At 37.2% G+C, this 20501-nt stretch overlaps 4 protein-coding genes and 1 non-coding gene across 8 annotated transcripts in view; 2 read left to right on the top strand and 3 right to left on the bottom strand.

Annotated features, from left to right (window-relative positions):
* Window positions 1–1617: 1617 nt before the first annotated feature.
* Window positions 1618–5298, bottom strand: LOC125203284 (endoglucanase 2-like). The gene is made up of 6 exons (XM_048101593.1): window positions 4874–5298; window positions 4088–4371; window positions 2949–3386; window positions 2511–2652; window positions 2123–2289; window positions 1618–2054 (listed from the first exon to the last, which is right to left on the bottom strand). The coding sequence occupies exons 1-6, from the start codon at window positions 5070–5072 to the stop codon at window positions 1722–1724; spliced, it is 1563 nt and encodes a 520-aa protein (XP_047957550.1). The 5' UTR covers window positions 5073–5298; the 3' UTR covers window positions 1618–1721.
* Window positions 5299–5738: 440 nt separating this feature from the next.
* Window positions 5739–5820, top strand: TRNAS-UGA. Its single transcript has one exon. It is a non-coding gene; the product is annotated as a tRNA-Ser (tRNA).
* Window positions 5821–6617: 797 nt separating this feature from the next.
* Window positions 6618–9173, bottom strand: LOC125204528 (protein SPA, chloroplastic-like). The gene is made up of 5 exons (XM_048103213.1): window positions 8852–9173; window positions 8689–8772; window positions 8500–8551; window positions 7054–7210; window positions 6618–6892 (listed from the first exon to the last, which is right to left on the bottom strand). Exons 1-5 carry the CDS (start codon window positions 8996–8998, stop codon window positions 6871–6873), a joined length of 462 nt encoding a protein of 153 aa, XP_047959170.1. The 5' UTR covers window positions 8999–9173; the 3' UTR covers window positions 6618–6870.
* Window positions 9174–11733: 2560 nt separating this feature from the next.
* Window positions 11734–16592, bottom strand: LOC125207677 (transcription factor E2FC-like). 4 transcript variants are annotated; one of them, XM_048107119.1, is made up of 13 exons: window positions 16261–16592; window positions 14393–14576; window positions 14257–14307; window positions 14055–14140; window positions 13479–13567; window positions 13345–13399; window positions 13122–13174; window positions 13005–13040; window positions 12876–12924; window positions 12720–12785; window positions 12566–12642; window positions 12229–12400; window positions 11734–12146 (listed from the first exon to the last, which is right to left on the bottom strand). In XM_048107119.1, the coding sequence occupies exons 1-13, from the start codon at window positions 16504–16506 to the stop codon at window positions 12072–12074; spliced, it is 1239 nt and encodes a 412-aa protein (XP_047963076.1). In that variant the 5' UTR covers window positions 16507–16592; the 3' UTR covers window positions 11734–12071. The 4 variants fall into 4 exon arrangements, with proteins under 4 accessions (XP_047963076.1, XP_047963077.1, XP_047963079.1 ...); XM_048107120.1 differs by having other exon boundaries at window positions 14393–14573; window positions 16261–16591; XM_048107122.1 differs by having other exon boundaries at window positions 14393–14507; window positions 16261–16591.
* Window positions 16593–19620: 3028 nt separating this feature from the next.
* LOC125206098 overlaps window positions 19621–20501 on the top strand; it is a 2118-nt gene continuing 1237 nt past the window's right edge. The window contains exon 1 of the mRNA XM_048105401.1: window positions 19621–19737. Within this exon, the coding sequence (XP_047961358.1) occupies window positions 19621–19737 (117 nt within the window). The remainder of the gene's footprint in view (window positions 19738–20501) is intronic.

Genomic DNA, 20501 nt, shown 5'->3' with positions numbered 1-20501 from the left:
TTAATTTAGTTAAATTATTACTCCATTAGTGTATGAATTTAATTAGGATGTTAATTTAGTTAAATGCGTCTTAACTATTTATTACTCCTTTCGTTCATGATTAAATGTCTCATATTTAACGGACATGGATTTTAAGAAATTTTTTGACTTTATAGAATAAAGTTGGTAGAAAAAGTTAGTGAATGTAGTAACTATTTTTATATAATAATTTTATAATAAAAAGTGAGCGGAATGAGTTAATAGAATAGAGGGTACGTTTACCTAATATGTTAATGTAAAATAAGATATTTATTGGCGGATGGATGAAAAAGGAAAAATGTGAAATACAATATCAATTTATACTCTCTAGGTCCAATAAATGTCTCATTTTACCATTTTCGTCCATCTACCAATTAATGCCCCATTGTTTTCTTACTACTTTTGTCTTTTGGTAATGGACATCATATTTCACTAATTTTATTTCACTTATATTTCATTATTAAACTAATAGATAAAATAATAATTCCCCCGTTCCATATTAGTTTAATAATGAAATGTAAGTGAAATAATAGAGTCATTTTACTATTTTGAAACGTTCCAAGTTGATTGAGTCACTTCTTATTATATTCTCTCTTCATCTCTCTTACTTTATTCACTATCCACTTAACACATTATTCTTAAACTTCGTGCCGAAAAGAAGCACCTCTATTAACAAGGAAAGGAGGGAGTATGAATCTTGTTGGTCCAAGAAACATAAATATGTCGAGACTTGTTCTTGCAAATATTCCGACAAACCCAACAAATCAAGAAAGAAATAAGACAACAAAAAGATGGAAAAGAAGATGATGATGATAAGTGTGATAATTCAGATTAAAGCTCAAGAAAGAAAATCCAAAGGATACTTTCTCAAACAACAATCTAATGACTCCATCAACTAGCACACAAGAACTATCAAACATATCTTAACAAATAATCCATGTTTGACAATAAATTAAGTGCAACCATAAGGGATTTTGATAAATCTCCAATGATGAAGAGGGATGTTCAATGTTTAGACTTCGTTTGTTTACAAACGAGTACAAAGTTGCTATGGAAAAACCTTAACATCTATTTATACTAAGAGTAGGAGCAAAATAAAACAGTCAAAAAGTCATATCCCGGACGAAACGCCCGGCCAGGAAAATTCTTCTAGAGCCACGCGGCTTTCATAGAACGGCCATAACTTCATCATTCGGATTCCGATTGAGGCGTTCAAGGTACTCATGCAAAGCTCTTTCGACGATAAAGGCAATGGTGGCTTGAGAAGAGCATTTGGACTTTATCTCTATAGGAAAAATCCAGTTTGAATCATACCTCTAACTCTAGCTTGGCTCCTTGTCATGTTGAATACCTGGATTCACATCATAAAATTAGAATCCATATTCCACCAACCCTTTCCATTCACATTCCACTGCATTTCTTAAAACTGTGCCTAGTTAAACTTAACCTTATATTGGTGAACGGAGGGAGTAGCTCTTTCTCCTCCTTTTTTTTTCTTCTTATGATCACCCTTAGGTCTCGAACTCATTTTCTAATCTTCTAATACTTGAAAAGTTTTAATAAAGTACAAAATTGACACGAGAAAACAAAACCAGGTCGTGCACTGCCAAACAATTTGTATATTAAATTCAAACTGGTCTTAGCAAAATATCATCTCATTAAAGCCATAAACAAAACTAGGGTTTTGTGTTTTGTTTCATCCCTCATGCAAAAGGTTTAACATCAGATGAGGCGGTGAGCAACGACGAGAGGAGTGCAACGATGAGAGCAGAGTTGTATGTGGTTGGCTCGCCCTGCATCGAGTTGTTCCTCGCGTCCACGTACGTTTCGTTGAGAGATGGTCCGCCAACGAGCGCTCCCACCGCCACATTAGGGTTAGGCTGATCAGAGTCCAGCCACTTGAAACCCTCCTTGCAGGTGGGGAACTCATCCCCCGGAATCGAGGCTCCTCTGTGATGCACGTATTCCGGGTACTTCCCACCGTACCCCACCACGTAGCTCATACCCATCGGGTTGTTACCAAGCACGTATTCGACCTAACACCATTTGTTACAAAATAAATAGGTCTCATTGCATGAGTGAAAAACTATACATACATGCATACCTGTGTCTGTGCGAACTCGCGAAGATCCACAGGCGTAAATGTCGTCCCATCGCACGATATGGAAGACACCTGTGCAGCGTTCATGTAGTCGCCGTAGAGGACTGCTAGAAATGCTGATGCCACCGGATGCTGCAATGCGTTCCATTCACTTATCCATATCAAACCATCTGCATACAAACAAATATCTCATATCGATGTAAATTAAATAATAATTTTTAAAGTATTAAAATCAAACTAAATGTATAAACCGAAATAAATAATGCTAAACGTGAGCGGTCTGTGTTCACTTAGTATATGTAACATTTTTCTACTATATTCAATTATTGAAATAATTTTTAGGATATTCTAAATTTTAAATTGTTAACGCGCGAAGGCTCAAGAAGATTACTCTCGGTTCTACTAGAGGTGGCGGATGGTGATTCCGGTAGAAGGCCGCACATTACCACTTCTGCAGAGTCCCGATATTGCATGAGGATGTCGGAGTTGGAGATGTCTTTTCCTCCGAAGAAGCTAATTCGAGATATTAGGACCTGCAGTCGAGCACATGCATGCTTAATTACAAGTAGAGTCCAACACGGAAATAGTCATGGTTTTCTATTTTGGACCGTCTACCAAATTAGTCTTTATCTGTTTTTGGTACTTCAATTTTCACTACAACACCTTAATCAGTTTTTTTCAATCTCTCTTACTTTATTAATTTTATAATAAAATTTGTATCGTCCAGTACCAAGACATTGTTTGTTGACAGAGATAGTAGTATGTATCTATGTTGACAAATAAAAATAAATAAATATTCACATCAGTATAAAAAGAGAATTGGAACTACCTGTGCTCCAGGGAGCTTGTTATCCCAGCTAAACCATGACGGATTCCCCCAATCAGCAAATTGATCGGCATTTTTCCCGGTCACAAAGTCGAGATAAGGTTGCTCAGCTGTGGCGTGGTAGAGCCAGCCCGCGGCCCACAAGAGCTCATCCCCATAGCCGGTGGAGTTATAAAACTCTCCAACTTGAGGAATGCTGATGCTATAAGACTTCCTATACTTGTCTGCGAATGCGAACAATTGACGAGCATGCTTCAGAAGCAAGCTTGAATACGTAGCATTAACGCTCTTAAAAACAAGTGAAGCCGAAGCCAGGGCCGCGGCTGCCTCGGCTGCAACGTCGCTCCCCGGAGATGTGACGTTCACCATCAGTAGAGGCCTCGCCTCCGTCATATCCTCCGGCTTGTTCCAGCAACCGTGGTCCACCTTTGGATTGCCCACCTGCCAATAGTTTTTCCTCCGTCCATAAAAAATAGTCTTAGTTGATAAAGTAAAGAAGATAGAGAGAGAAAGTGATTAGTTTGTTATTAGTGAAAAATTGGACCCATAGAGAAAAAACTACTATAAATAGATACTCCCTCCGTCCGCGAATAGGAGTCCCGGTTCACTTTTACCATAAATAGTAATAGGGTTCCACCTTCCACTAACTCATTCAACTCACATTTTATTTAAAACTAATATATACAAGTGGGGCCCTTGTTCCACTAACTTTTTTTCCACCCACTTTTCTTAACATTTCTTAAAACTCGTGTCGCCATGAATGAGACTCCTAATGGCGGACGGAGGGAGTAGAAGATAATTTTGATGGACTATTCAAAATGAAAAAATATTACTACTCCTTCGTTCCATAGTAATGGAGGCGTTTCTTTTCGGCACGGAGATTAAGAAAAATTGTGTTAAGTGAGTTAAGTAAAGAAGAAAAAAGTGGAAAATTAAAAATGTAGAGAGATGAAGAGAAAAAAAAGTAAGAAAAAGTAAAGTAGGTGTGAAAAAATGTGTTGACTTTTACTAAAAAGAAAAATTACTCTATTACTATAGAACGTACCAAAATGGCAAAATGACTATATTACTATGGAGCGGAGGGAGTACTATTTTTCGTGGACGAGGGGAGTGTATGATAGTATGAGTGATGGTGAATGAACCTGAATGTATAGGACATTATCAACCGGGTGAGCGTTGACGAGGAAATCGGTGATCCATTTGAGGGAAGTTTGAGCAGGCTCCAATTGATCGACGAGCATCATCTGGGCTCCGTATTCGAGAATGGCCCACGAGAGCACGGTGGCGGTGAAGGCCATCGGAAATCCAAACTTCATATTATCGCCGGCGTCGTACATCCCTTTGGACAGATCAAGCTTTGCCTCACTTCCATCTTTCAAAGCAGAATCCCCTCTCCAAGCTATGTTACTATCCTCCAACTTTCCAGCTGCACCCAACACATACCATCACCATCAAATATCAACAACAACCATCAACCTTATCACAACTATTTCAATCACATGTATTTAGTGTTAAAAGCAAAATATCACTAACTTATTTCAAAAGACTAGTCTGTCTATCTGTTTAGTTTATAAACATCACATCAGTTGTCTTAAACAACCCGACATAAAATACTAGTGTCCTTAACAATCAATCCCTTAAAGGCCAACGTCCTTGTTAATCATGACTACTTCTTTTTCCAAGCCACTACTCTGAGTTCGTTGGTCATGACTCTTTTCTCAATTCACCACTCCATACTAATATTACAAACCAAACAGAAAAACTAATCCTAAAAGACTAATCTACCAAGATATAGAGAACTCATATTGTCTTTAAGCCTGCACCGATTGCCCTAAGGCAATCGGTGCAAGCCACTGGAGTCCGTATCTTGAAGAAATTAAGCAACACTTGGGATTGTAAAGAACGAGTAATTAGTGATGAGAAAGTACATTTTTGTACGTCGAAAAACTGCATTGCGACGCCTAGAGCGTTGGAATATTTCTTAGAGACGGAGAAGGCGGCAGCGAAAACCGAGCCCGGTTTAGAGTTCCTGAAAAGTACGAAAATCGAGAATGCGATGCCTCCTAACACTATTAACAACACGAACCAACCCCAACACGATCCCTTCTTCTTCTTCCGATCCATCATTGTCAACGGATGAAAACGATTAATTACAAATTTTCTTCTATAAAATTCAATGATGATGACGATGATCTACCCTATATAGTTATAGGGCGATTACTTCTTTAAATTAGATGAAACAAGAAAACACCAACCAAACAAAATGTGAAATATTAATCTCAGATTTATTGATACTGTTTTGAAGTGAGCAAGGTATTGGGTATTTTTGGATGGGAGAATGGATATATTTTTAGAGAATTTTTTGATAAAGTAATGAAAATGTAGTGGAGTTGGCAAGATGTAAACGTGATGAGAGTCTGTAGGAGAAAACAGAGGACCGATAAATGCTGCTGAAGACTGTAGATGTTAGTTAAGTTAGTTGGTAATTCTATGAATTTCTAACTGGAATTGGTATATTGTTTATTTATTTATTTTTGTTAATTCTTTTGGATGAGAGATGATGACAATCATATAATGTTTCAATGTAGCAAAATATTCAATAATTTTAAAAACTAGTAGGAGTATTTCTAAAACTAGGAAAATACACTGTAGCTAATATATCTAAATAGGAATAAACCTCAATAAGGAAAAAAATTGTTGATCTACATCCCAACTATAGGATCTGCAGTTACATGCTTACCCCTCATTTATAGGTAATTTTTGATTAGTTTCATTTTAATAGTTGTATAAATTGTCGATATGTCCGAGTGGTTAAGGAGACAGACTTGAAATCTGTTGGGCTTCGCCCGCGCAGGTTCGAACCCTGCTGTCGACGAGCTTTAAACACGTTTTCAGTCATTATTAAAATGAGATTATGATTATTTAGATTTTTTTTAATGAAACTGGTGTCGCATCCGTGCAATACACGACCTGTGACGGAGGAACGGTGAATCCAGCCGGCAAATATGCTTGGTATGGTGGAATGGAACGAAGGTTGGAATGAAATGTCATTTTTCTTGGATTTCCTTTGCGTTTTCATCCATTTACTCATTCATTCTATCACACCAAACAAATCAATAGAATGGAAGTAGGAATCACGTTCCATTCCACCATTCCATTCCATCATATCAAGAAGTAGTTTTCAAGCGAACAAAATTCTTATTTCTTTTCTCGATTTACGAAGTAGCTCTCTTACATTATTCCCTCTTTTACTTTACTCTCTCCACTTTAATCTTTAACAAAATTAATTTCTTAAATCTCGTGTCCAGAAGAAATGCTCCAACTACCTTGGGATGAAGGCAGAAATATTTATAGAGATTTAATTATTAGTTTATGATCAAGTATTTAAATTTAAGATATTTCAGATGAGTATTCCGCTTATCTTGAAAAATCATTTCACTTTTGTTTCCCCTAAATGTGACAAAATAGATGAAATATTTTACTTCCACATCCTTTAATATCATAAAAATAAATAAAACTTTTTCCTTCTTTCACTTTTAATGAACTGAATCTTGTTCAAAGAAAGATTTTTGAGTATATTTTTGAATCTTAGTAGTTGGATTCTTATCAATTCAAATAAATATTACTACTCTCTTATCAAGTTACATTTGCAACTCAATTTCTTTCTTCTACTATCATAAAAAACTGAAGATATTATAGATATAGTTTCTCCTTTCCACACATTGTTCTCTACATCTGCTTTCAGTCAACATACATCAAATGCATGTAAAAGCCGAACAAGTGAAATACACAAAATCAAGAAAATACACAAAAATATATATATGTATTTGAGCAAAAATGTGTCAATGCCCTATCCACGTAACTTCAACACAGTTAATTTGGCATTAGAGAATTCATCCGAACGCAGCCATGTTCTCTGCAGCACTCAGTCGTCGTCCTTAAACTCTCTGATTGATGCAAAACAGAAGAATAATTGTAAGTGTTCATCATCGTTAGGTAGCCATTACAAGGCATACAGTTTCCACTCTTCTGTGCGTTTGTATATACCGATAATAGCTGTAACTTACATAACGGATGGAGATAAACGATATATGATCAGTCAACTCACCTACGGTCAAGGTAACGAGGTTGAATTCCACTGCCCTGGCATGTGGTGCACGTCAATGAGCCAGCCCCGTCACAGTTGATGCACCGAGAAATTTCTTTCTCATCGCCACCAAGCTCAACAGACACACTGCCGGTACCCAAGCAAAATCTACATTTTTCTGCAGAAAATTTGTAATATTGAATAATACAGTATAGCTGATTACAAATCTAGGAAAAGCACCCGGTTCATGTATACTAAACCGTGGGCTACTGCGCATGTACGAGAATGGCAAGGACACACAAACAAGTGCACTTATATAGCAGAAGGCATGCAACAGATTTAATACAACAGAGACAGATATGTAGTTGTATTTTAGGAGAGTAATACCCGTTCATCTTGCTACTTGTATTTACGACCACTTATCACTAGTGAAAGCCAGATACCTCTACATAACAAAAAACAGTACTAGACTAGTCCATATCATTCAATACATAATGCATAACACGAAAATACGCACAATAGTGCATTAGGAAAAAAGAGAACAAGAAAATCAAGAGATTAACATTTGAAAACCTTCTTCTTTCAAAACCGGACCCATTAAACAGATTGATCATCATGTATGGCTAACTGAATAACACTCCAGAAACCGACACACTCTGCATTATGTTACTTATCCGTTGATCATCATAATTATTCAATCGCCATACTTCGCCATGGTCTCGAATTGGATTATTAGGGGTGGAATAAATGGGGCGTGCATGAAGCGGCTGGTTACGGAGCCCTCTTTTGGGCATATAACTAGGCAATGGCATTGTCATTTTGTTTGGACTTGGAATAGCATGGCTCTTACTTGTATAATAAACCAATGCGTAACAAGTCAGGCCGGCCCCTAATATCAATTTAGCATTATGTTTACAAATTAATTTCCATATGGAACTTTTAGCTTCGGTATATGGTAAATATTAGTATATTTAGGAAAATCAGAGGTAAAACACACCAGCATTGTTGGAGGATAGCCTTCTAATACACATTTTGATACATTTTTCCTAACACTATATATTTTCAAAAGTAACAATGAACAAAAGAACAACCAAGAATAACAAATTTTATTTCAAGTAGTGCTTTCTTCCTTTGCGTATCCTTCGTAGGAGAAATTCTTTTTCCCAACTACGGCATTCAGAACTCATACGACTAAAACTTTATGGAACCGAAATTGACAAGCACATATCATGCATTCACTTTGTAATTGGATCAATATCTCCACGAACCTATTTCATATCGCAAGTGTGTGTGTGTGCGCGCGTGCAAAGTTAGGAAAACTTCGTAATGGTATGGGATAGCAACATCTAATATGCAACCTTCTCTAACTCTCTAAAGCCACCATCAAACTAAATATAGAAGGAACCTTCAACTGTTTTTGCACATCAATTAGAAATCTCAATTTAGGCAACAATGAGAATGACTTACGAGCACCGGAGCCTTCACAGGGGAAGCATGCCTGTGTATTTTCTCTCTTGGCCTTAAAAAAACAACAGTAAAGACTCCATATCAAAACTCTTATCAATACATAATTCAATAGTTACTTCAAACAATCCAACATTTTAAAAGACCTAAAAAAGGGGGAAAATGATGAGAAAAGGGAAGTAGAAAACCTACAGCACTGTCAATTTGGGTCTCATAAAAGACAGGAATTCCAATCCCGACTGCAACACTGACCACTCCAACTGTAATTGCCACTATCTGCAATCAAATTCATTACTCATATCACCAATTGGAGAAAAAATTAATAAGAATAGATTTTAGGAAAAATGTTATGTACTGTGCTCTGATCAAGATCAACTGCTCTGACGCATGGATAGGAAGAGGGAGAGCGTTGCGTTTTGAGGGGTTTTGTGGGAAATGGGGATGGGGAGGAAAGCTTAAGGGGACAATGGAGAAATGGAGAGTTGAGGCGAGAAGCTAACATTTTCCCTTTTCCGTAATCAATTGCAGTAAATCCTTGAATAATATGATGGAGAGGAGAATCTATTGGTGTGTTTCAGTGAAGGAATGTGGATTGTGTGGGGCTGACTTCAATCTTTGCCATGGAAAGTATGGAGAATGGTTGGTGGGATTTTGTTCAATTTTTCCAGCAACCTTGAAGATATGTTTCTCTACAAATAGAAATAGGTTCAAATGGTTTTCACGAAAAAGTAGTTATACATTTGCTGTAATTTGCTACTGCTTCCTTCTTCCTGACCTTCATAATCTCATTTTACTTGACACGGTTTTAACTAATTATTTGACTTTATGAAGAAAAATGGTGAAATGAGTCCACTTTTTTATAATACTAGTATTGTTTTATTTTATAATAGAGTGTGTGTATAGTTAAATAGTTGAATGGTGCATACATTTATCTAAATGAAAAAAAAAAAATGGGACTTTAAATCTCAGTCATCCGAAAATAGCAAAATGAGACATTTTTTCATGGACGAAACGAATATTTTTATTAATCAGAGTGAACTACTCCTCATGTCCCAACCTAAATGAGACGTATTCCTTTTTTATATGCTTCAATCTAAGTGAGACATTTTCCTTTTTGAAAATAATTAACTCCCATCTCCTCCTTTATCCTCTTATCTCTCTTATTTTATTCGATCTTTCACTTTTTTGCGTTAATCTCTCTATCATTTTATTATATAATTATCTTTTACTTTATCCTCCATCTCTTTCTCTTTCTTACTTTTGCTTGCTATAATATAATTATTTATTGAGTAAAGGCCAAATGTGGTTCCTAACATATGGCTGTTTTATCAATTTGGTCCTTAATATTATCTTTTTGATTATATAGTCCTTCACAAATAAACTCGGACCCGAATCGGTCCTCACTTAACAGAACCGTCAAAAAATAGACGATAACCGCAATTTGACTATATTAAATTACTAATGGTAATTAATTTACCTAATTATAATTCTTTTCCTATTAGCAAAATTGGAAAAAAGATAGTATCAGTTGCAAAATGAAATGAATAATTTGTAATTTAATAGGAATTAAGAATTATAATTATGTATAATTAATTACCATTAGTAATTTAATATAGTCAAATTGCAATCACCGTCTATTTTTTGACGGTTCTGTTAAGTGAGGACCGATTCGGGTCCGAGTTTATATGTGAGGGACCAAATAATCTAAATGATAATGTTAAGGACCAAATTGATAAAACGACCATATGTTAGGGACCACATTTGGCCTTTACTCTTATTTATTTATAGTAATTTAATTCACTAAAACCCCACTATCTAAATTCTTGGGTCAAAATAGAAACGTCTTGCCTAGGTAATGACACAAGGAGTACATTTTAGGGCATTCGTAGCTCGGGCTCGCCGAGATGAACCAGCGGCGAGCTCACGCTGCTAGTGGATTGACTCTTGGAGATGCCCCCCACCCTACATGCGGCGCGTTGTGGCGTGAGCGGTGACACCCACTCGCCGGCCCCCGAGTGGGTATCGTATTTTAACCATTTTTTATAAATTGAAAAAATAAAAAAAATATATATTAAAATTTTTCCACTTCTCCAAATATTATCATTTTATCGTTGTTTTTTCTTTTTTATTTTTTTTTATTTTTTATCATCCAATTTATCCTAAACCCATTTATAATACTTCATTCGTCACGTTATTTTTTTACAACAAAGAAAGTCTCTCACTTATTTTCTCTAAAAGTTTTACTTGGGCTAATTCAAGAGAGGAAATCCTTCGAATCTTGACAGAATCATTCGAAAAAGAAAGAGATATAGGGAGGAAGTCTTGTGCCGCCAAACCGGCGATACATCCATCGTGACTCGTGAGCAAGAGGTAGCCGCCCAATGGCTCTTCAGGATTACTTTTCCGAGCAACCACGATTAGCACAAAATAGTGAAAATTTGACAATATTATATTAATAAAAAAAATTTATTGTATGGAGGCTAAAGCCCTTTATTAACACCATGTAGTTCCGCCAGTACAATGATTAGGAGCTAAAAAAGAGGCATGTGATTTTTTTTTTCATTTCCAGAGATCTGCAATTTTTTTTTTTTTTTTTCTGTAATCTAGTGACAATCTCATTTTATGGGACTACATTTGATACACATTTGTTTGAATTAGACTATCTCCTTTTCTGTACATAGCACACTAACACGGTAATTGGATAACTATCGTAAAGCTACAATGCTTTTGCACCTCTAGTTTTCAAAAAGACTCTATATACGAAGAATTGTTAACTTTGTTTTAGAGTTACAAATAAATTGAGTATGGATTTGGGTTGAACTCAATCCTCTATTTAACAAAGGGTTGTTTTTACTTTGACCATGTAGTGACTTTTTAGCCAAACTTGAAAATATCTACAAAAGTCTCAAATTTTTTGACTTGAACTATTAATTGAACAAGACAATTGAGTACTTATAAGTAACATTTTAAATACAGGCTAAACCCGTGGTCAATGTTCATGAAGAATAACCCTTTCATAAATGACCTGAGCTCAATAAAACCAGAGTTCGACTCTAAGTATGAATGTCCATTTCTTTATGTTATTGCTTATAAATTACATTAGCATAATGTAAGCAAAAAATATCATAAGTAGAGGAAAAATAAGTTAAAACTAATTATAGCGTAAACATCAAACAAATATCAATACTGAAATTGAAGAAGGCATTCTCACATCAGTACTGCTGCAAATGACCAAAATGAAAGGAAAATGCATAAGATGATCATAATCCCCATATAAAAATAATAGGAACAAATAATTGGATGACCCACGTTGTAAACACTATTTAGGCATTGAATGCTAAAGATATACATTTGAAATTTTCAAAAGTGCAAAAAGGGATTTTATTATTGATAGGCTCCATCCTTATTTTTTCTACCTGAAGAGCCAATCTGCGAGATATTTGAAGATCTCATTTTCCAGATTGATCACTCAATATAATTGTAGGTATAGAAATAAAACTGTAGTTCTAACTTATATACATCCTTCATTTTCCCTCTGTTTGTTGGTCAGCACATCCTTTTGTCCTGTTGAAGTGCTACAACTCTTCCGAGCTCCATAAATCTGATAAGCTCACATTACGATCCGATCTCAACCAGTAGTCATCATCACTCTGCATGCAGCCGTGCACAGTTAAAAAAAGATAATGAACCCCTCTCACCAATTACTAACTGAAGCTATAAAAACGAACTTACACCAACATCAAACGGGACTATTTTCTGGAACCCTGATGCCTTGGAGGTCGTTGAAGTATCAGGACTTGAGGACAGATCGGCTTCATCAACTCTACTGCTACTAGTCCTGGCCATTGAATCCAACAACTTGGCACGCTTGACTGAGGCATCTCTACTTTTCTGTTCCTTTTTGCTGCAGAAATTTTACGAATTTGATATTAGAGGTCTACATAAATTGTAGTTTGAGGGTCTTATCACACAACTTTGTAATAACTTTGATATGCATCCTTCACAGGTGTACAAAGATAAAGAAAATTTTAGTGGATGCATCAACTTCTCAAGCTCTTGATACAAGTACCTCAGGAGATAAACATCAATAGGTCCAGTCGTGCTTCTCACAATAAGTTTATGTTGTTTCTGAGAGAAACCAATATCCTGAGATAAATGGCACCATTAAGAAACCAACAAAAAATGGTAAGAAAAGTATGAACCAGAATAATCCAGTTACCCACCTCATCAGGATCTGGCACTTCCAGAAAGCTTGCACGAGGAGCTTGAATGGCGATAACAGTTTGATTCTGTAGCAGTCGTACAAAAATAAAATGCCTAGTCAGTGGAATATAGGAGTAAGGAAATGAAAAAATTCTGGATGTCATGAGAGTTCAAACCCTAAAATTTGGAAGACTCGTGATATCTTCCTCTGTCAGAAAGAGATTCCTGCAGAAATACCAAAAACTATAATACCAAATTTCGCTACTAGTATACATAAAAAATCAAAAGGGGACACATCAGCATACTTTCGATCAAGTCCCCTAATGTCGTCTAGTTTCTGCCTGTGTAAAATTAAGTCATTAGCCAAGCACCTTTAAGCTTTAAGATTACAAGAGATTGTTATTTCTTTCAATTATCCATACCTTATGCAATCATCAAGTCTACAATCTTCTGCACGTAGAAGTTCAACTTCAGCCTGTCATGAAAAATAATTCTGTCACTGACACTTGAAATTTTATAAACAGCGTAAGATTTTAAACAAAGAAACTTCTATATATAACAATGTACTTCATATCTACATTTACCAATAAATAAGTAGCAATAATGATTAAAATTGACAATTACATAGAAGTGCTATAGGTGCACCTTCAAGTGAGAAACTTTGTCATCTTGCTCCTTAGGTCCATACATCTCAACTCCTCTGTCACAAAGAAGCCACACATGGTTCACATGAAAAAGCATGAGACATGTACAAGTGAAGGAAGGTGATCGTAACATACTTCCAACGAATGTGATTCTTGGTGGTTTTCTCTATCAAACCGATCCCTTCAAGAACATTTGTAATATCATAAATTCTCCTCTTCTGGACCTGCATATTGTCAAAACCAATTAACAGCAATATCAGGCACAAGAACTAAAAAGGTGTCACTTAGAAACATACTGATGGATGTTTTCTATAGAAGGCATCCACTCCATTCACTACATTCTCTTCAGTGGTTTATTATTCTTTATCAGGTATTTGTTTGAGCAGGGAGTCTAGCATTAGTAATTGTATAGATATAGCTGTTATCTCCTAGAGTTAAAGTTGGTTTAGGATTCTTTATGAGTTTTATTCAAAGTAAAGAGTCTCCTAAATAGCTCCTAAATAGAAGAGCAAAGTGTCTTCAGTTCAGGACGGTAGTACCGTAGGGCCTCTTTTGAGGATTATCTTTTCTTTTGTATTTTCTATTCATATCTTATATCGAGTCATTTGTTCTCTATTCCTCTCTATTTTCTGTTCCGTTCCAGTTAGTTTTCCAGCCTTTACTGCATCTTCTATATAACTTACGAGCATCCGTCTAATAAAAAGCTATTACCTGTAAAACATCAGCTGTTCTGTTAAGATCAAGAGTGCCATCCTTAGCCTCTTGAATAAGCTTGATAAATTTCTTTGTCAATAAACCTGCAAAATTTAGCGTTTGGAATACCATCCTTTAACTTCTATTATTTGCAAAAACTTAATTGCAAAAACTTAATTGCAAAAAAGTCATTATAACAATATATTTTAAGAAGCCTCACCTAAAGAACTGTCATACCGGCAACCGCTTAAACCGAAGTTCTCAATACCCTCTGCAAGGAAAAGGATACCAGTGAGAAATAAATTGCTATAATCATGATTAATTACACAATTCTAGATAAAATAAGCTTAATTTACCTAGGTTTGCATCTTTAACAACAGATTTTGCATGTTTTGAAGATTTAGCTTTACTGAGACGTTTAGCACCCATGTAAGATGAAGGCCCAAGCACAAATTTGCTCACTTCTTCCTCCTGTTTAGGAATCAGGATACTTGCATTACCACCAGACTTACAGCCAACATTTGCAAGTTCATTCGGCTGCTTCAAAAATAGTTAAAAGACATAACATTAAAATTAGAGAGCTTCTGAAGAGACATACTCAAGCAACTAAGGCTCAAAACTTGTGTAAGAAAAATAAAATACCAGTTAGACTGGTGAACAATGATACACTAAAGCTGTGAAGATTGTAGAGACTTGCATATATAATTTTATAGTAGCCTTTTACAATTTTTTATGCTAACCTGAGAACTTGAGAATACTTATACCAGTAATCCAAATTTAAAGACTCATATTCTAGCAGTTTGGGAAACAAAACATGGGAGAGCAAAGTTAAGCTTCTCATTGTACTGTAGGTAGTAATAATTCTAAAAGGCAAATCCTCAAAATTAGGATCGTTAGCCATGCTTGTTCTCCTTGATAGCTGAGGAAACATGAGCATGTGAAGAAGATTTTACAGTTATATTTCCATTTGTATGACTTTCAAATCTGAGAGAGGCACATCACATCTCAGAAGGGTATTACTAGATTCATACTTCTCCTATAGCAATATGCTTAGGACCAGTACTCCAAAATACACATAAAAAAGGAAGAAAATAAAGAAGACAATTCAAACCACGAGGAATCTACCTATACTAATTTATAAAACTCTACACACACACAAATTCAAAAACATGAGGCATTAATGCTCCCCAGTTGATGGGTCCCATGCCACGGATTTTACGTAATCACCCTGGAGCGCCCCATGCTCTGAAACAACACTGATATGGATGATATTCAATATTATATTCCTTCCACAGAATTTATGCAGTATGTTTTAATTGCACCTGAAACGGCCCAAGTTGACTACCATGAAAAGTATCAAATTAAATAACATCCATGCTGTAAAGACATCTCAAAAGAAGCGATCAGGCTCACCATGTCAAACAACTTAACCAATAATTAATGGACATGGGAGTATAGGTGCTAAAAGGTCAGCATTACCATACAAATCAAGAACCTTTCTCATCTCACTAGTTACTACCATATTTGACTCCAGCAGAACAACCTAAGAAAACACTTCATTTCATAAACTTCCATTTATGCACCCAAAGGAAGGATTTGGAATCAAAACATCCCCCCCTTTTTCACATCAAAAAGAAACAGAGGACATTTTGTGCCACATGCCAACTCTATTAACACCAGCAGAAACGGTAAATTAGTGGCAACTTATCCGCTTTCAAAACTAATGTGTGTGGATGGATCAAATTCTACGAGCTTAAAAATGTGTCAGAGATGAACAACCAAATACTGCTGAACTAATCTACTTCAGAAATGCTCAATTCATACACATTGGAGAACATTTGAATGCTCGTAATTTTTTAAACAGTTGTTGGAATGCTTCTTTACCACATGATGAGTTTGTGATTACACCTACTTTCAATCTCAAAGACATGACAATAGATGCTTCTAGTTCTAGGATATCACTGAGCAGTGTGAGGACTTAATAATCATACAGAAAGGAAGAGAGAACAATAAATAAAGTGATGGATTAAAAAACATCAGAATCCAGATCCTACAATTTATGAAACACTATTCTATTGCTATTAGAAAAGTAATGCCTAGTGTAACTTTTTCAGGAGCATCGATCCTAATCCTATAAATACCAAAAAATCAAATGAAGTTAGAGCTCAACACTAATTATAGCAATCATACACAGACGAAAAAAAAGGAGGCAAATCAAACGCACCGCATTGCTCCGAGGCAGCAAGTGCGACGGTGGAAGAGGAAAAGGCGGTCGTTGTGCGATCATCAAACCGTTGGAGTGAACTAGAAACTTATCATCAATGGAGCCGGTGGCGGCGAAGGCGGATGGCGGAAGAGAAGGAATCCGAGGGTGCGGCGCCGGCGATAGGGAATGCTTCTCCAGCTGCAATCTAGAGAGAGGTAGATTGAGGCTGAGATTGAGGTCGAGATTGTCGCCGGAGGCCGACATACCATGAAATCGAATTCGGAATCAGGAAGGGTTTACCGGCGAGCGGGAGTGGAGTTCGAATCCCGCCCCCCGCCTCTTGCCCTTTTCAATTTTTATATGGGCCCAATTTATCAATGTGGGCCCGATGCTCTCCCACTATATATGCTCTACTCACATAATTTGCCACACTATTGGTTGAGTAAAACAAAAGCTATATTTGTGCAAAAGCTTTTATTACTCCTTGCACCTCACTTATTAAAGTAAAGTATTTATTTTTCGACACAAAATTATAATGTCATTTTATTAATTAAATAGAAATAAAATGAAATTGAAGAGAATAAATTTAAAACTAGGATATATTTGAATAAGATACTTTAAAAAGAAAGAACATGTTCACTTGAAATAGGAAATATAATTCTAAGGATTTATGATTTTAATTAGAATCTAGTTATTCTCAATTTAATTACTATAATTTTAGATTTCAATTTTCGTCCTTTTTTGGTTATAGGTACTTTTTTTTGAGATTCGAGGAAATCCTTCAAACGATGAAGAGGATGATTCAGTTGTTTGTTGTCAAGGACTCATGTACGTTGAAGTGGGAGGAGGCGAGAGGGCCATGTGTTTCATTAACGCGGTTTATGTGGTGACGTGCGAGCTAGGATATGGCCGCTTTAATGAAACACAACCTCCGTCGCATCATTTGGCCTCTTCTGGATGCTACATAGCTTGCTGAACTTATTTAGGAACTCATATGGACATTCATTCCTCCGTCCTGAAAAAGTGGGCAGAACGCCTAGCACGTTCGTTTTGATGTGGATGAACCTTTGACGCTGATTCGAGACAATAGCATGGGCTGGTTCGCTATCTAGATGTGCGGTGAGCGAACCGATCTCAGGATCAGGATCCACTAGGTTTGCCATATCAACGTCTGCTTCCTCCTCTATTTCTGAGTGTTCTGTTTCTGATGATGACTTCGGGTCCTCTCTGCCTGACGAATTCCAATCTTCATCACTTTCTGAGCCAAACAGAAATGGATCTCCTGTTGTTAACCCCTATCTGGTGGTGACTGTGGATGTTGACTCCTTGACCTGCCACCTGAATTGAGCGTTCTTTGACCCAGGCGAGTTACTCCAGTTTCCAAACCGTGAGCCTCTGCTCATAAACTGAAAAGAAAAACAAATAAAAGGAAATTAAAACTATATACGTCAAATCTCTAAATACGCAAACAAACTACGCCATCCATCCCCGACAACGACGCCATTTGAAGCTAAGCAATGAGTCAGTTCGTGTGTGTGTAATAATAGTCAGACTTTTCAGATCTAGAGAATCCGCTAGATCACGGGGTTTAGGAACTCAGAGAATCTTTGAAACTCTCAGTCGTTGAGCACACAATCTTACACTGCTCTTCAAAACCCTCAACCCACAATACTAAAACTAGTATAAGGAAGTAGGGGTCGAATCCCACAGAGATGGAAGCGTAAGAAAACATGCAAGAGAATTTGGACACTGTTTTTGGCTATTGCCACGCATTTTGGGGGTTGAGAATTGACTAATAGACTCGGGAAATGTAAATAATCTATTCTAACAGCTAGATCTAGGCAAATATAACGGGAACATGCATGACGAAAAACAAGACATAAGCAAGATAACTCTTCAGCGACAACATTTTACTAGACCTAGTGAACAATTTTGCCTAAAGTTAGCCTTGACAGAAGAAAGACAGATCGTGGGGACCATTTCCCAAAATAGTAAGGTACGAATCAAAAGCTGCAAAATAACTAACTAAATGTTCAACTAACAACTAGCTTCATCTTCTCTAACAATCCTTGATCACAAAATGCAGAGGAAAACAGAGCAAACTATAAAACTAAATAGAGCAAGCTGAATTAAACCATTTAACTATGATTAACTACGAAAAATTAAACAGATCTACTACCACTAGACGAGGTCAATGAGAAAACAGAACCAAACATAAAAAACCATGCAGAATTGTAACAGATCTAAGCATCAGACGTTTCATCCGCTCCGGATCCAAACCATCCACAACAAACCACAACAATTCCCATCTCTGATCACACAGATTCAACCAAATTCAACCGATCAACTACGATCTCCACACAATTCAACTCAACAACTCAGATCAATCGCTAAAAGCATCCAAAGTAAAACAGAAAAGCAACAATAACATGAAACGAAACCATGGCAAGAACTTCCATAGCTAAATGAGTACGAATCCAACAGAGAATAAGCAAAACAAAGCCGAGCTTCGAACAACGAAGGCTCGGGAAATCCAAAAACAGAGATAAAAACTGAAAACTGAAAATTGTTTCTTCGCCTCGCGTGGAGACGGTGGTACACAACTCCGATGTAACTACGAACCCCAAACTGATCCCCAAATGTGTGTGTGTGTAGAGTGTGAGAAGTGAGCTAAGAGCTAAAATGGATGATGATAGAACTCCCTTCATGTATGCCGCGTGCTCTTATTTATAAGGAGTTGAGCTTCTAGATCCTTCCTTGTATTCCCCATTCTGCCCTTTGTCTGGGTTGCTCCTCCGTCCGGTGAATTTTCTTCTTTCTGCTCACTTTCTCTGTTAGATTCCTCCTCCAGGCAATCTTCTCCTTTCTTACTGGATCTGACATTTTCTCTACACACATGGCTTACAAAACCTTGTTAGACCCAAGAAATTACAGAATTTAACCCCATAACCAATGTATAAAATTAGCCTTATCAGATGGGATTGACCGATCCCACCCCCGGCCCTAGAGTGTCATCACAGGCCTCAGACCCTACGACATTCGCTTCTCTACACCCCACCTCAAGCAATGAGAGATGAATATAAGACTGATTAGAGAGAAAGGAAGGAAGGAGATGAGGCAAGGTGACGTCTAGGATCCGGCGGTTGTCAAGAATGAAGAGAAGGAGAAATTCGAAAGAGGTATTTCAGTTATTTTTTTCATGGTTGGTGAGGAAAGAGACTTCATTTCCCATCATTATTGTTTTTATTTCCAATATTTACTTAGTGAATCGATACAAGCCTGTACAATATGCACGACGTAGCACACGAACGTCTGTTCGCAGATTATTTTGCCGAGAATCCAAGGTGAGGCCCGAATGTTTTTCACCGCCGTTTTAGAATGAGCCATGATCTTTTTCTCCGCATTGTGCACACGTTGGAGGGCCGTGATGAGTACTTCCAGTATCGGGAAGACGGGATCGGCAGACCCGGACTTACGCCGTTACAGAAGTGCACGGTTGCGATCCGCCAGTTGGCCTACGGCACTGATACGCCCGGATTTTGCACTGTTTTAAGGCCATTATTTGGTCCGTTTTTGTTATCAAAATCACTCTACATGTCTATTATTTGCATATTCTATACATTTTGGTATTTTGACGTGTTTTGTGAGAAATGTGCATATTTGAGCCGAAAAGGGGAGTAAAAACGCATAGTCTGGAAATCTGGAGTCAGACGGCGACCAGCGACCGCCGGCGCCCGGCGGTCAGAGCTATGTGGCGGCCCGCCTCGGAAATTTACGCTAGGAGAAGAGTCTCGCCCGGCGACCGCCGGAGGACATGTGGCGGTCCGCCACCGAAGGGTCAGAGTCTCTGGACTCCAACGCGGCGACCGCCGGCCCAGGTGCGGCGGCCCGCCGGAGAAAGGCGGCGAATCCGACCAGCCCTAGATTTGCTCCAAGATTTACCAAATTTTGAAGATCTTTTCCTTCTATGATGAGGAATAATCTTCCCCTATAAATAGGACCTCAAGCTTCGTCAAAAAGAGAGTTTACACACAACAAGAACACATTCATAGAGAAAGAGAGTGACTACTTGCAACATTCATAGAGATCAAAAGCTAGAGTACTTCAATTGTGCAAGGAGTTGGAGAAGGATTTCAAGAACATCAAGAACGACAAGGATTCAACCTACGGGTTTTATTTGTTTTAGTTTTATGTTCAAATTGCTTTCCCTTCAATCTATGTTTTTAGTTTATTCAGTCATGTGTAACTAAACTCATAGG

The sequence above is a fragment of the Salvia hispanica genome, chromosome 2 (assembly GCF_023119035.1).
Source record: "Salvia hispanica cultivar TCC Black 2014 chromosome 2, UniMelb_Shisp_WGS_1.0, whole genome shotgun sequence".
Classification (NCBI taxonomy): domain Eukaryota; kingdom Viridiplantae; phylum Streptophyta; class Magnoliopsida; order Lamiales; family Lamiaceae; genus Salvia; species Salvia hispanica.
The sequence above is the reverse complement of the archived record's forward strand: the minus strand, read 5'-3'. Positions and strand labels throughout refer to the sequence as shown.

Coding starts and splice junctions, on each gene's coding strand:
- LOC125203284 (XM_048101593.1), bottom strand. CDS start 5,072: ATGATGGATCGGAAGAAGAAGAAGGGATCGTGTTGGGGTTGGTTCGTG. Junction 2,653..2,948: donor ACAAGCTCCCTGGAGCACAG/GTAGTTCCAATT, acceptor GCTCGACTGCAG/GTCCTAATATCTCGAATTAG. Junction 2,290..2,510: donor CACCTCTAGTAGAACCGAGA/GTAATCTTCTTG, acceptor GTTTGTATGCAG/ATGGTTTGATATGGATAAGT.
- LOC125204528 (XM_048103213.1), bottom strand. CDS start 8,998: ATGTTAGCTTCTCGCCTCAACTCTCCATTTCTCCATTGTCCCCTTAAG. Junction 8,552..8,688: donor AGACCCAAATTGACAGTGCT/GTAGGTTTTCTA, acceptor TGTTTTTTTAAG/GCCAAGAGAGAAAATACACA. Junction 7,211..8,499: donor CTGTGAAGGCTCCGGTGCTC/GTAAGTCATTCT, acceptor AATTTTCTGCAG/AAAAATGTAGATTTTGCTTG.
- LOC125207677 (XM_048107119.1), bottom strand. CDS start 16,506: ATGTCGGCCTCCGGCGACAATCTCGACCTCAATCTCAGCCTCAATCTA. Junction 13,175..13,344: donor ACAAAGTTTCTCACTTGAAG/GTGCACCTATAG, acceptor TTTTCATGACAG/GCTGAAGTTGAACTTCTACG. Junction 12,643..12,719: donor AAGTGCCAGATCCTGATGAG/GTGGGTAACTGG, acceptor CATTTATCTCAG/GATATTGGTTTCTCTCAGAA.